At 46.1% G+C, this 16,316-nt stretch overlaps 1 protein-coding gene across 2 annotated transcripts in view; it reads right to left on the bottom strand.

Moving 5' to 3' along the window:
- rps15a (ribosomal protein S15a) overlaps positions 1-9,205 on the bottom strand; it is a 38,708-nt gene extending 29,503 nt beyond the window's left edge. Inside the window, exons 1-2 of one of the 2 annotated variants that reach the window (XM_055651882.1) lie at positions 9,120-9,205; positions 4,973-5,110 (exon numbers count right to left, since the gene is read on the bottom strand). In XM_055651882.1, coding sequence (XP_055507857.1) covers positions 4,973-5,105 — 133 coding nt within the window. In that variant the 5' untranslated portion in view covers positions 5,106-5,110; positions 9,120-9,205. Of the gene's footprint in view, positions 1-4,972; positions 5,111-9,028 lie in introns of both variants that reach the window. The other variant, XM_055651883.1, reaches the window with a different exon arrangement.
- Positions 9,206-16,316: the final 7,111 nt, after the last annotated feature.

Here is a 16,316-nt window from a genome sequence, read left to right on the forward strand (position 1 = left end):
ACCAAATGGCCAATGTTTATGGGGGAGGAGGCGATAAAGGAAGACAGAAACAGCTAGTCACATCTTTGAAGTAAGATACCGTAAACCAAATGGCCAATGTTTATGGGGGAGGAGGCGACAAAGGAAGAAACAGGTAGTCACATCTTTGAAGTAAGATACCGTAAACCAAATGGCCAATGTTTATGGGGGAGGAGGCGATAAAGGAAGAGAGAAACAGCTAGTCACATCTTTGAAGTAAGATGCCGTAAACCAAATGGCCAATGTTTATGAGGGGCGAAGTGACGAGAGAGGAACCAGGGAAGTAGAAAGATAAGATGCCATAAACCAAATGGCCTATGTTTATGAGGGACCAAGTGACAGAGAGGAGGCAGCGAAAGAGCTAGGGTGATCTCTTTGAAGATAAAATGACCTAAAACAAATGGCCAATATTTTTAGTATATCTTGTACCATGTAAACAAAATGCCTTTGATGTGATGCATTCTGTGGAAACCTTTTCCTGTACCTCTGACCATGACTAATGTCTGTGGAATGTGCTAAGGGGACAAAAAAACCCTATTTAAAGCAATGTAATTCTGTTGTTCAGAGAAGTGGACCGAGGACAGTCGAGTGTCTACATTGGTCACTTAGCTGGAATTCTCGCTCCCTTCCATCGGCCGATGTTAAGTAAAGTTTTGAACTGGTCTACCAAACAGTTTGTGTGGTGTCTGTTTATTAAGAAGCGAACCTGGTTTAGTAGTTATAAAAGTAACTTTTTCACTTCTACTCCTTTTCGAACATGTGAGATTTAATTTGTGATGATTATGAGAAGATATTCAATGAGTTGTGTATCGGCTTATTGTTCATTTCATTTTGTTATTTTGCTTTGAAATAAAATATATACGCAGGTGCACAACCTTTTATCCGAAGATCCAAATAACGAAAACCTCCGAATAGCGGACATTTTTTCGGTCTTTGAAGAAAGGTCCTTGAAAACGTTCACCGAGGGCGGCCCGCAGAGGTGACAGCGGAACCTCCGGTCGGTCCTCGAAGAAAGGGGAACTAAATCCCCATTCATAAAAGAGAAGGTGAGGGTATATTGCGCAGGAGGGTTAATAATTGACAATATACTGCTACCTGCCCGCTGAGTTAAAAAGTTCCCACGGTAGACTCACGATACACAGTGCATCGTGAGTCTTGCGTGGGAACTTTTTAACTCAGCGTGCAGGCAGCAGCAGATTGTCGCTCCCTTCAGTTTCACCCCACCTACACCCCTCTGCTTCCCTCCCCTCTCCAGCTCCCCGCTCATTGCACCGGCGCGGGGGCTTTGTACTGTCTTCATGTCGGCGATGGCAGCAGGTCAGTGCAGTCACCGGAGACGTCAGGACCAATTGGACGTCGACCACCAGGCCCGCCGCAAACACGGAGAACCCAGAGACCCACAGCCAACAGCAGCCCAGCCCAGCCCCGCTCCAACTACAGAGGAACCTGGGTTGCGGATGACGGGGCGCAGCTCGGGCTGTGGGCAAACTACCACTTGTCGCCGTAGCTGCCCATCCGGGAGCGGATTCCTCTGGAGTTGGAGGGGGAGGGGGGTATTGTGCTGTTTGATCGCCCCCTGCTATCCCAGGGACAGGGAGACACAGCGACTTTTTAGACTGGTGGGCAATCACTTCCAAAGTTCTGCCCACACTTCCAAAGCTCTGCCCTCCTACACTGCATTTCATACAAACATTTATTCTGCAAGAAAAAACTACATTGAAGACTCAAACTCGCAACCGTGTAACTGCCAGGATCGAGTCGCAAACTCGCGACCTAGCTCGGGGATTCAAGAATCTCCGAGCTAGGCCGCCTAAGGGCATGTAGCCCCGCTAGGGTGACATGAGTGCGAGAGGTGATTCAATGCTGCGGGCACATTTACAAATTCAGGAATTCATTCAACACACTGCATTTCATACAGACATTTATTCTGCAAGAAAAAACGACATTGAAGACTCAAACTCGCGACCGAGTAACTGCCGGGATCAAGGCGCAAACTCGCGACCTTGCGGATATGAGCCGAGCACTCTACCACTGAGCCAGCCATTAAAATCTATGCTAAAAAAATTCCATTCCGAAGGCCGACAAATTCTGAATTACGAAAAGTGTCTGGTCCCAAGGCTTCCAGATAAAAGGTTGTGCACCTGTACTACTACTACTCTAGAACTTTATTTTACTCAAGATTTTTCTGTTCATGGGCATTACGAGTTTTTTCCCCCAGTTATTTCCTTCCTTCAACAAATGCAGCTTTTTAATACCATTTTTGACAGGGACATATGTGTAGTTGTTATATTTAGATATATAGTATATAGATATATATATATATAGTTGCTATATTTAAGAGAGAGTTAAATGTGGCCCTTGTGGCTAAAGGGATCAGGGGGTATGAAGAGAAGGCAGGTACAGGATAATGAGTTGGATGATCAGCCATGATCATATTGAATGGCGGTGTAGGCTCGAAGGGCCGAATGGCCTACTCCTGCACCTATTTTCTATGTACAGTTGTTCACATGGTTGGATATTGTAAGCCTGTATTCTGCTTCTTGCCCTAGTAACAGTTTTATTACCAATACACAAGACAGTGTTCAAGTTATGGACTTTGTTGGTCAGTGTGACCAGACATGTTTAGCTGAGTGCCAACGAGAAACTATGCTGAATTAAAGTTAAGTTCCCACAGTATGAAGTGCTTCCCACGATGACAAGATGGAATGGATTCTTCCATTCACCTGCACGTCAGGGGCAATTTATCATTAGATTAACCTACAAAGCTGCACATCTGTGAGATGTGGGAGGAAACTGGAGTTTCTGGAGGAAACCCACATGGTCGGAGGAAAAAAAAATCAAATTCCAGACAACACTGCAGGTCACGATCACATCTGGGGCACTGGTGCTGTGAGATAGGTCTACCTGCTGTGCACCCAACAATTTAAACCCAGCTGCCATGTTGTCAGAGCATTTCAGTATTCTAGTACCTAAAAATCAGTATTTTTATACGGTGCCATTTTGCTGATTTTTTTTGATTTTTTTATGTGGTGTCTTACCCATGTAAGAGTACAAGAATGCATTACTTTGCTACCAATTGACACGTCTTCTACGCACCTTACCTGACAATGCATTCATTGCCATATCTTTATATGCTGCTGTTTGTATGGCTGCTTCCTGCTTTTAGCACCAGATGAGGATGTAGAAGCCATTTAGGAAGTATCCCTCTCCCTCCCTCCATCCCGCCCTACCTCTCTCCCTCCCGCCCTACCTCTCTCCCACCCTCACCCTCCCCCTCCATTTTTTTTTCTCCCTCCCTCCTTCCCTCCCTCTCTCCACCCCCCCCTCTCTCCCCCTTGAGTCCACCCACTGTTCTGTAAAATCAGAGCCAATCCCAATGTAACTGCAATCCCACTAGTAACCTTTCACTAGGCTTATCCAGAATTCTACCATTGCCTGAAAAATAATCAAAGGCTCAACTACCACTGAGAAAGAGAATTCCAAAGACCCATTGTTATACGAGAATTTTCCTGCAGTCTGTGACCCATACGCTGTGGCCATAGTGCTGTTTAAAGCCCATAGCTCTCCAGCTGGTTGCGCTATTTTTAGAACCCATAGCGCTGTAGCCGACAGTTCTTCATTTAAATTCCCACGCGTTAAACTGACAGCGCTCTGTTTAAACCTGGAGCCGGACAGGCAGCCTGGAGAGAAGGAATGGGTGACGTTTCTGGTCAAGACCCTTCTTCTTCTCCAGACTGAACTGAACTCTGTATTTAAAATCCGTATTTAACAACACAAACCGTACATCCGTATTCTAATCACATTTCCATACAAAATACGGAAAATCCGTACTACTTGGCAGCTCTGCTAAAACCCCTCTTCTAAACCTCCCTCATGAGACTAACCTTTTAGTTTTTCCCTCTTCATTTCTACTTTGGCCGAGTGAAAAGATTTGTTTAATGCACCTGTGGAACCACGAGATATCTTACTTTTTAGATTTAGTGATACAGTGTAGAAACAGGCCTTTCGGCCCAGAGTCCAACCAATGATCCTCTCACTAGCACTATCCTTCATACACTAGTGACAATTCACCAAAGCCAAATAACCTATGCGTATGGCGTATGGGAAGAAACAGAGGCGCAAGCCGGTGCAGTCACTGGGAGAACATGCAGACGCTGTACAGATAGTACCCGCAGTCAGGATCAAAACCCAGGTCTATCGCGCTGTAAGGCAGCAACTCTACTGCTGCACCATTGTGCCACCCCTAACGTAACATAAATTGCTTTGTTATAAAAGCAAATTGTTTACATAATCTACAACACGACCAAAAGGGGCATATTTTCGTCTTCGTATGATTTTTATTCTTTCATGTTTTTTTTCTTGCAACACTTTCCTATCAAGCAGGGCATGTGTAAGATCTGTTCATTCGTCTCTTCCCTCCCTCTAATCCAGGTGCTAACCTATATATTCCTTAAATCCTTATCATCTCACTCTCGATACCATCACCTATCTACACCAGGGATAACTTACAGTGGCCAATTACCTACCAACCTGCACATCTTTGGGATATGGAAGGAAATCCACAGGCAAAGAGATTATACAGACTCCATCCAGACAAAAGTCAGGATTAAACCCAATTCACTAGTGCTTAGGCATCAACTCTACAAATTGTGCCCACATTTAAATGCAATCTTTCAAATCCAGATTACAGAGTTTACCCTGCAATGCAAGAACAATTGTAAACTGGCTAATAAACATCACAGGACTGCTCACACACAATAAGGATTGTTATGTCTGTTTAGTTTAACCTATTAAAGGCTCCCCTCTAGGATGGCACAATTTTGTTTTAGAAGTTATTCAGAAGCCTGGACTAGTTATCCTAAGAATACACCTCTAAAACCTACTAAGTTGACAGATTTTCACCATAACTGGGAAATGCTAGAAACATATATTGAGTTGGCAAACATTATCTCACCGTGCTTCATCATTACAGTCAGGAACCTCACAATCACTTTGGAGCATGGCCGGATGAGAACCTGACGTTTTCCACGTTTCTCTGCATTGTTGATGCTTGTAAGGGCATCGGCAAGAACGTTCATACGCACCATAATGCCTAGAAGAAGAAACGTCATGGCAGTATTCTGAACAATTAAAGGCAAAGGCACCGAGCGCAAAAGTCCTCCACCTTGTTAGTTTAAGGTCATCATCCGGACAATTAAATATTGCATGAGTATGTTTCCAACTTTGCTCAAGCAGTCAAATCCAGATTCCAACCATCCCTTACCCGATGTTCATGACCTCTAGTTTTAGATACCCCTTGCGAGGAAAATATCCTATTACTGTCTCTATCTGTCTTCCAACTGTATCATTTACCCTATCTATGCCTCTCAGCTTTACAACAGGTCGTCCCTTGCCATCCTGCAATACAAGCACAACAAATCCAAGCTATCCAGTATCTCATCACTAAAACAATTTAAATCACACCCATCCTGACAAATTGTCAAAGTATGGATAAAGTTAAAGGGAAGGGGAGCGTGGAGAGGCTATAGAAGTCTCCTGAAGAAGAAATACGACAAAGTTTAGAAAGGGATGAGTCTAACGTCAGACAACATGGAGACCAATTTGAGGAAAGGGGTGGAGAATACAGAACGGATGGCACTATATTTGAATGCACGCAGTACACAAAATAAGATGGATGAGGGTAGAACAGTTAGAAATTGGCAATAACGAAGTAGTGGGCATCAGTCGTTGCTGAAAGAGGATCAAAGCTGGGAGCTGAACATTCAAGGTTACACAAAAGACAGGCAGGTGGGGTGACTATTCTGGTACGGTATGAACTTAAACCCATAGCAAGAAATAGGATCAGAAGTTATAGATTCCTTGTGGGTAGTTACGAAACTGCAAAGGTAAGAAGACTTAAGGTCGACTAAGTGCTGGAGAAGGTCAGCGGGTGCAGCAGCATCTATGGAGCGAAGGAAATAGGCAACTCTTTGGGCCAAAACCCTTCTTCAAGTAAGAACACTGATGGGAGTTACATTCAGGTCTCCAAACAATGGCCAGGATATTGGGTACAACTTACATCAGCACATCGAAAAGACATATAGGAACGTCAATGTTACTAGTGGTCATGGGGGATTTCAATATGCAGGTAGATCAGATTGGTAATGGACCCCAAGAGAAGAATTTTGTAAAATGCCTACAAGATGGCTTTTTAGAGCAGTCTGCGGTTGAGCCTAGTAAGTGCAATTCTGGATCTGGTGTTGCGCAATGAACCAAATTTGATTAGGGAGCCTAAGGTGAAGGGATTTTAGTGGGTCAGGCAAATTATCTGGAGTGATGGAATGGGTGACGTTTTAGGTCGAGACCCTTATTCAGTCTGAAGAAAGGGTCTTGACCTGAAACGTCACCCATTCCTTCAACATCACCCATTCCTTCTCTCCAGAAATGCTGGCAGTCCCGCTGAGTTACTCCAGCATTTTGTGTCTATCTTCGGTTTAAACCAGCATCTGCAGTTCCTTCCTACATACCTCGTATTTCGCTTGGGCAGCTTACCCAGTATGAATTTTGATTTCTCTGGTTACGTAACCCTTGCATCCCTTCTCTCTACCCCGCTCCCACTCTAATCAGCGTGCTATTTCCACTATTTGCATCCATATACGCCTTCATGAACACCCCTTCCACAGCCAACAATGGAACATTGACGACTTCACCTCCCCTTGGTCATAGATGTGTTCTGAACAGTTTCATACCTGTAGTTTCCATCTCCCTTGATTCTCAGGCTGAAGAAGGGTCTTGACCCGAAATGTCACCTGTTTCGTAATCTCTTTTCTCCAGAGATGCTGCTGTCATTCCTGCCAAGGTCCCCTTCCAACCAACTTTAACCAGCTCATCTCTCATGTCTCCGTAATTTCCTTAACTCAACAGTAATAATGATACAGTGACACAAAATGCTGGAGTAACTCAGTGGAACAGGCAGCATCACTGGAGAGAAGGAATGGGTGACATTTCGGGTCGAGTTCATTCTAAATAACGATACATCTAATTTTGGTTACCAGTGGTGCTCTAGAGTGGTCAGCTACTTTTCACAATATGTTAATGATCTGGATGATGGGATGGATCATTGTGCAAGTTTGCAGATGATACAAATATAGGGAGAGTTAAGGAATCAGGGACTATGCAGAAGGACTTGGACAGGTTGGGAGAGTGGGCAAAGTAGTGGAAAATAGTTTAGGCTTACCGGGTCCGCGCCGGCACATCCCCGCACATTAACACTATCCTATACACATTAGGGACAATTTTAACATTTGCCAATTAACCTACAAACCTGTACATCTTTGGAGTATGGGAGGAAACCGAAGATCTCAGAGGAAGTTGGGGGAGTCCCCATATCCCCCGACTCCACTACTTTTAAGAGCCCTATCTAGCTCTCTCTTGAAAGCATCCGGAGAACCTGCCTCCACCACCCTCTGAGGCAGAGAATTCCACAGACTCGCCACTCTCTGTGAGAAAAAGCGTTTCCTCGTCTCTGTTCTAAATGGCTTACTCCTTATTCTTAAACTGTGGCCCCTGGTTCTGGACTCCCCTGCTCTGGGTAAAAGACTGTACCTACCCTATAATCTCTTAATGATCTTATACACCGTGAAGATCATCCTCCGACACACCAACGAATACTCCATGTCTGCGCAACTTCTCCCTAAAGCTCAGGCTCCCAAGTGCTGACCACATTCTCGTGAATCTCACATTCAAATGTAAATTTAATGTGAACCTATTTAGCAGTAAGGGTCAGGGCCATAGTCCCAGTGAGACACCACAGTCATTATTCATCATGAATGAAAAACAACTTCCCCCATCACCCTAAGCCAATTTGTCCCATATCCCTTGCAAGACCCGAATGAACTTCACATTGGAGACATCAACCACACCAATGCCGTTATTTCTTTGTAAAGTACATCAATCAAAATTGTCAACACTGTAAGCACATCAAACCAATTTTGGCAAGGGGCTTCAGGACAGGGAGCTTGACGGAGAAATGGGAGGAACAGATCGGGTAGATGCGCAATCTCTTGGCCAGGGTAGGCGAATTGTGGGCATAGATTTAAGGTGAAAAGATTTAATAGAAATCAGAGGGGTAACCTTTTCAAACAAAGGGCAGTGGGGGTGTGGAACATGGTAGTTGAGGCTAAGACTATCCTAACATTTAAGAAACAGTTGGACAGGTACATGGATAGGACAGGTTTGGAGAGATATGGACCAAACACAGACGGGTGGGACTAGTGTTGGTGAGTGAAGAAGGGTCTCGTCCCAAAACGTCACCCATCCCTTCTATCCAGATGCTGCCTGTCCTGTTACTCCAGTTTTTTTATATCTTCGATATAAACCAACATCTGCAGTTCCTTCCTACACTAATGTAGCTGGGACATGCTGGCCAGTGTGGGCAAGTTCGGCCAAAGGGCCTGTTTCAACAATGATTTCTCTATGACTCTTAAGAGTTCACAGAATACAGGCCAGGCGAACTGTGGCCAATAACTGTCAAATTACACTCTCACATAGTAGAATGAAACTCCAGGTCGACAAACCAAACCCGAAATGGAGCAGGAACACGGACACAAAATCCGACTCCATCTCGCTGTACAAAAACATCTCCCTCCGCCACAACAAACCCGAGTTTCCACCCTGGTGCTTCACTTTGTACAAACACATCTCTGCACTCTGTCCCGGGGTGAGAGCACACTCTGGCCCGGAGCAAGTCTACCCCGGGGTGAGAGCACACTCTGGCCCGGAGCACGTCTACCGTGGGGTCCCGGAGCACGTCTACCCCGGGGTGAGTCTGTACTCGGTCCCAGAGTGAGGTTACTCTACCCCGGGCCCACAGGCGCCGCCATCTCTTCCCCATCAACCACATGACAATCTACCAGGCGCGCGATGGGGGGGGGAATGGGGGGGGGGGGAAAGAGTACGACCTAAAAATAATACAAATAGCGAGCACAGCCCTCGTCAATAATGGTGTAGAATGAAGCAGAACGGCACATACTTGGAGTACGTGCAAAAACTAAGAGCCGATTGCTTAAGATGAGGCGGATATAAGAAGGATTAGGAAGAGCCGGCGGCCGGAGACATCTTACCGAGCGGTCAATATGGCGGAGAGAGGCGGCAGCGGCGCGCGCGGCGCATCACGGGAGCAGCCCCGCCCCGCCCCGCCATGCCCCGCCCCGCCCCGCCATGCCCCGCCCCTCCCCGCCATGCCCCGCCCCTCCCCGCCATGCCCCGCCCCGCCCCGCCCCGCCCCGCCCCGCCCCGCCCAGCCCCTGGTGCTCAGCCTGAAGCGTCACATACTCTACAGATGCTGCCTGACCCGCTGAGTTACTACAGCATGTTGTGTCCATCCATGCATCTGCAGTTCCTCCCTGCACATTCAGACTTTATTTTATTCAATTATGCATGCATAGTTTTTGTTTAAAATCACGATAAACTTTATTCAGAGTAAAAAATATATACAAAACAAGAACAGTGCAAAACATCTTCTGTAAGAAGACTAAAAATGCTGGAGAAACTCAGATTCAGATTCAATCTTTATTGTCATTGTGCAGTGTACAGTACAGAGCCAACGAAATGCAGGTAGCATCTCCCCAGATGAGCGAACATAGAATATGAGCAATAAATATACAATCGTGGTAATGCAATTTTTTTTCTGGGGGAAGGAGTGTCCGGGGGGGGGGTGACTGGCAATCACCGATTTACAGTGTTGAGTAATGTAACAGCCGCAGGGAAGAAGCTGTTCCTGGACCTGTTTAACGCCCTCAAGCAAACTCTCACACCCTCACGGTGATCAGAAAATTCTCACGCTCTGTGGTGGGAAATTCTGTGATCAACAAAAATTTCAAAAACTCGGATAAACTGCATGGTCCGTGGGTGTTGGAGAGCCGGGGCTGATGAGTTTGGGGGGCTGATGAGTATTTGCGCTGCTAACGAGTCGCTCGCTGCAGCTTCGGCCATGGACAGTGCGAGTGTCCCGGGCCGTCGGATGCGTCGGAAGCGCCGCTGCCGCGAGAGTCTCTGTGCCCAAGGGACAGACTCTCAAAGGGAGGTGGAGAGAGAGAAGAAGGAGACAGGGAGACCGGGGGGAGAGAGAGAGGGGGTGAGGAGAGAGAGGGGAGAGACGGGGGGGTGAATGGAAAGAGAGAAGAGGGAGGGGTGGAAAGAGGTAGGGGAGAGAGAGGGGGAGAGAGAGTGGTGAGAGGGAAGAAAGAGGGAAGAGAGAGAGGGGGAGGAGAGGGTAGGAGAGAATGGGAGAGAGGGGGGGAAGAGAGAGAGGTGCTAAAAGAGAGAGGGAGAAGAGGCAGAGGGGGGAAAGAGAGAAACGGGGAAAGAGAGAGAGAGATGGTGGGGCAAAGAGAAAGAAGAGATAGAGACAGAGGAGAAAGAAAGAGCAGAGAGAGAGCAAGGGGAGAGTAAGGTAGGTTGGATAAAGAGAGCAAGGGGAGAGGAAGGTAGGTGGGGGAGAGAGAGGAGGAGAGAGGAGGAGGGAGAGAGAGAGAGAGAGAGAGAGAGAGAGAGAGAGAGAGAGAGAGAGAGAGAGAGAGAGAGAGGGAGAGAGAGAGAGAGTGAGTGGAGCGGGGGGCGGGAGAGAGAGAGAGAGAGAGAGAGAGAGAGAGAGAGAGAGAGAGAGAGAGAGAGAGAGAGAGAGAGAGAGAGAGAGAGAGGAGAGAGAAAGAGAGGAGGAGGGAGAGTAGAGGGGGAGAGAGAGAGAAAAAAAGAGAGAGAGAGAGAGAGAGAGAGAGAGAGAGCGGCAGGGAGAGAGAGAGAGAGAGAGAGAGAGAGAGGGGAGAGAGAGAGAGGAGGAGAGAAAGAGAGAGAGGAGACGAGAGAGACGGGGAGAGAGAGGAGAGACGGAGAGAGAGAGAGAGAGAGAGGGGGGGAGAGAGAGAAAGGGGGAGAGAGAGGGGGAGAGAGCGAGGGAGAGAGAGAGAGAGAGAGAGGGGGGAGAGAGAGAGGGAGGAGAGAGAGAGAGAGGGGGAGAGAGAGAGGGGGGGAGAGAGAGGGGGAGAGAGAGAGAAGAGAGAGGGAAGGGGAGAGAGAGAGAGGGAGGACACAGGGGAGAGAGAGGGGTGTGAGAAGAGACAGAGAGGGAGAGAGAGTGGGGAAAGAGAGATGGAGGGGAGAGATAGAAGGGGAGAGAGAGAGGGGAGTTGAGGAGAGAGAGTGCATCCTGGAGGACAACCAGTGGCTGCTGGAAGTAAGTACCAAGCTCTGGGTAGCAACGGTGGAAGATAGTGGACTTCAAATGGGAGTGGTTGGTGAAAGCATCCTGCTTGCCTGCTAGATTTTCACTTACTGTAACTGCAGGAAAAATGTTCCCGATGTTGGAGGCATTCAGAACCATGGGTCACAGTTTAAGAATAAAGGGGGGTGGGGGGGGGGGCAGTTAGGACTGAGGTGGAGGACAAACTTTCTCCATGCAGAGAGTTGTGAATCTGTGGAATTATCTGCCACAGAAGGCAGCGCAGGCCAATTCACTGGATGTTTTCAAGTTAAATTTAGTTCTTGGGACTAACAACATCAAGGGATATGGGGAAAAAACAGGAAAGAGGTACTGATTTTAGATGAATGGCCATGATCATATTGAATGGCAGTTCTGGCTGGAAGGGCCGGTGGCCTATTCCTGCACCTATTTTCTATGTTTCTATGCTTGAGTATATGGCAATAAAACTCGATCGCTTGATTTTGAGGCATTCATGCATGGTGGAGGTATAATGTAGTCATAGAATGATACAGTGTGAAAACAGGCCCTTCGGCGCAACTTGCCCACACCCGCCAACATGTCCCAGCTACGCCACCTGCTTTTGGTCCATACCTCCAAACCTGTCCTATCCATGTATCACTTTTTCTTAAATGTTGGGATGATCCCTGCCTCAACTACCTCCTCTGGCAGCTTGTTCCATACACCCATTGCCCTTTGTGTGGATAAAGTTACCCCTTAAAAAGTCACCTCTTAAAAATACTTCATACAAAAAACATTGAAATCATACTTTTACAGTGCACTAAAACCTTTTAATACATCAAAAAAGTTCCTACCCTTGGAGGGGGGACCCCCTTCTTCCACACCCTCTCCCCACTCGGTCGCTCCACTCCCTCACCGGGTACCCCCCAAGGCCAGTGATCAGTGATCGCACAGTCTCCCCCCTTTCAAAAACGCTCCAATCCAATTTAAAGCATATATATTGTATTCAAGTGTAAGTTAAAAGACTTGCTGCAGTATGCACCGTATTGCACAATTCCAATGGGAGGGGGCCGCAACGCCCCTCGGAGACATCGCCTGATTGGCCACCGTGTGACCAGAGCATTATGTGATTGGACACAATGTCCTTGGAATCAGCTACTGATTGGATGGGAATTTTATGGGAAGCTGGTCGGTGATTGGAATCAACCCCCTTAGAGGCAGCAGTTGATTGGCCAATTTTTTCCCCTCATTTCAAAATCATACTTTTCTGATTTTTCACACATTTTTAACTTAAAAATCGGAACAAATACGATTAAAACGGACTAGTTGGCAGGTATGGAATACCATGATAAAGGAATTCCAAGAGAATATATGTACATACATTATGCACAAGAGAGTATAAAGAAAATAGAGAAATGGTCACAGTGGGGTATGTCCTTCACAGAGGTTAAAAATCCCCAGCTTCCCATAATTTGCCAGAATCATGCCAAACTCCAAAGACAGAGCGGGAACCTGTATAAATGTTGACAGTAGTCGATTTTGCTAAAATACCAGCACAGGTGAAGGCAAAAAGTTCAGCAAGTTGAGCAGAGCAATTGGAAGGTGATGCTGCTGATTTGACTAGAGCTGGAGGTTGATATCACTTAGCCTGTTTGAAGGGAGCCATTTGGCACTCTGGCGGAGGATCCATCAACAAACAATTCATGTGTTTAAGAAGGAACTGCAGATGCTGGAGAATCGAAGGTTACACAAAAAAGCTGGAGAAACTCAGCGGGTGCAGCAGCATCTATGGAGCGAAGGAAATAGGCAACGTTTCGGGCCGAAACGCTTCTTCATGTCCCACAGCACACAGAATTGATTTTAAGCAGATCACATTCACCCAGGTAGGAAGTTGCAGTTTTGGCATAAATGTCATTTTGTACTGTTGAATTGTAATAGGCTGTGCAGTTGGTGTGCTAGGATTGTAGATCTATTGTATATCCAATACGAGACAGTCCTTCAATCTTATGGAGCAAGTGGCCTGAAAGGTCATCAGTCAATATTTTCCAACACTAGACTTGGGGTCCGTGTTCTCTTTCTGATACGAAAAGAGCCTTAGCCTGACTGCACGTGCTTCAGGAATTCAAAGAGTCATTCCAGTAGGTGAACACATCACAGTGCATCCTAGTTTGCAAAGGAGGTCTCTTCCCAAAATATTAACTGGTACATCTGCTACAATGAGGAACTGGTGCTCACCCTTTAGGCCTTGGACGTCAGATGAGGTTTTTACTGATAGCGACATGGAGTGAGGCTGTGTGGTGAGGCTGACAGCATTTAACATTGAGTTAGATTTTAGCGAATGAGGGTTGTACTATGGAGTGTGGGAAGGTTGTACTATGGAGTGTGTCGCTCCAGTGTCAATGAGGAATTTAAACATAGTATACTGTCAATGAGGAATTCTTTACTGAAGCTATTAATTGTGAGCGTGGTTAGCGGCTTGCTGGGAACTTGGGTCCGGGATAGCAATTGTGATGCTGTCTCAGGGTGACATAGTCATTTAATATATGGGCTTTGCTGCTGACAGGGTGTGAAAGGGTTATATCACAGTAAAGGGCAAAGATCTTATAGCTATAATATATTTGGTAAAGGGAGCGATCTGGCTTATGTCATGAGTGTAAATTATAGGATGTTGTCTGTAGTTAGTGTTTGAAGCATATTGCTGCAGACAGTCTTTAACCCAGTGTCCATACTGACCACAATGTCTTGCTTGCCCCTCTCAGTGACCTGGCTCTTCCCCTTCCCCTTCCAATCATTCTTCCCCTCAGGGCACCAGGGTAAGATGTCCTGGTTTCTTACTAACTCTCTGCTGCCATTGTTCAGTTTGTCGCTGACAATGTCGTAAAACAAACAAAGCAGCTTTTACATTTTACATTTCCCATCCTATGCAAGTTACACGGAACATTTGTTTAATGCGTGGTTGCAACCCGTGTACAATAGCACTGACGAAAGCTGACTTGGCTCTTCCCTGTTCTAATCCTGAATATTTTACAAAGGCAACATGGACATGATTAAAGTAATCCACAGTGTCCTCATCTTGCTTCTGTACAATATGATCAACCTTTCTCATATCTATTATAACCCAATAAGATATGAAATGATGATCCATCTGAAAGCCATTCTGCCTGCAGTGTTGCAGTCGTGAAATGCTCTGCACACACTAGAGGCCAGGAGATATCTCTTAGGCAATGCCTGAGCTGATGCAGCAGCACAAACAGCAGCCACCAAAACTAAAAAAACACTAATCCCCCAGTGTTTGCAAAATTGTAATTCCCCAGGGCCCTCTATGAGTGAGATACAAACTGCTGCCGATGTTTCTGAGCACCAATTGTGGATGGATGCAAAATGGTTTCAATTACCTAATGGTCTTTGGATCTCCTGTGATGGCCACACAGTCGCCCCAAAGCAACTCCTACCCTGGTCAGCACATGTGTCTCATCACTTCACACATACTGCCAAAGGGAGAATGCATAGTATTATTTCAAGCAACCTTGTATGAGCCAGGTTTTGCTGCTTTTGGGGATAGAGTTACTGCCAAGTGTACGATATGACAAAGTATAACACGGGAAATACTCCCAACGTACAGACTGCTGCGCAATCCCAACCATTGGGACCTTTTGTGTACATGCAAATTGATTTCATACAAATGCCTGAATGTATATGTTATAAGTTTGTGTTGGTAATTGTAGATATATTTTCCAGATGGGTAAAAGCCTTTCCCACGCGCCACAATGATCCCACAACAATAGCCAAGGTGCTACTGAAAGAAGTAGTACTGAGATCTGGCATTCCAGAGGTTATATCAAGTGACATAGAAACATAGAAAAATAGAAAATAGGCACAGGAGCAGGACATTCGGCCCTTCGAGCTAACACCATCCTTTTATCGAGATCATGGCTAATCGTCCCCAATCAATAACCCGTGCCAGCCTTCTCCCCATATTCCTTGATTCCACCAGCCCCTAGAGCTCCATCTAACTCTCTCTTAAATCCATCCAGTGATTTGGCCTCCACCGCCCTCTGTGGCAGGGAATTCCACAAATTCACAACTCTCTGGGTGAAAAAGCTTTTTCTCACCTCAGTCTTAAATGGCCTCCCCTTTATTCTAAGACTGTGGCCCCTGGTTCTGGACTCGCCCAACATTGGGAACATTTATCCTGCATCTAGCTTGTCCAGTCCTTTTATAATGTTATATGTTTCTATAAGATACCCCCTCATCCTAAACTCCAGTGAATACAAGCCTAGTCTTTTCAATCTTTCCTCATATGACAGTCCTGCCATCTCAGGGATCAATCTTGTGAACCTACGCTGCACTGCCTCAATCACAAGAATGTCCTTCCTCAAATTAGGAGACCAAAACTGTACACAATACTCCAGATGTGGTCTTACTACATATAACCATATAAGAATTACAGCACGGAAACAGGCCATCTCGACCCTTCTAGTCTGTGCCGAACACGTATTCTCCCCTAGTCCCATATACCTGCGTTCAGACCATAACCCCCCATTCCCTTCCCGTCCATATAACTATCCAAGTTATTTTTAAATGATAAAATCGAACCTGCCTCCACCACTTCCACTGGAAGCTCATTCCACACAGCTCCCACTCTCTGAGTAAAGAAGTTCCCCCTCATGTTACCCCTAAACTTCTGTCTCTTAATTCGGAAGTCATGTCCTCTGGTTTGAATCTTCCCTACTCTCAATGGGAAAAGCTGATCCACGTCAACTCTGTCTATCCCTCTCATCATTTTAAAAACCTCTATCAAGTCCCCCCTTAACCTTTTGTGCTCCAAAGAATAAAGACCTAACTTATTCAACCTTTCTCTGTAACTTAGTTGATGAAACCCAGGCAACATTCTAGTAAATCTCCTCTGTACTCTCTCTATTTTGTTGACATCCTTCCTATAATCGAGCGACCAAAATTGTACACCATACTCCAGATTTGGTCTCACCACTGCCACTGCCTGCTATTCTGAAAAGGACCCATTCACTGCTACTCTTTGCTTCCTGTTTGCCAACCAATTTTCTAGCCATGTCAACACCCTACCCCCAATACCATGTGCTAT

This window comes from Leucoraja erinacea, chromosome 20 (assembly GCF_028641065.1).
Source record: "Leucoraja erinacea ecotype New England chromosome 20, Leri_hhj_1, whole genome shotgun sequence".
NCBI classification, from domain to species: Eukaryota; Metazoa; Chordata; class Chondrichthyes; order Rajiformes; family Rajidae; genus Leucoraja; species Leucoraja erinaceus.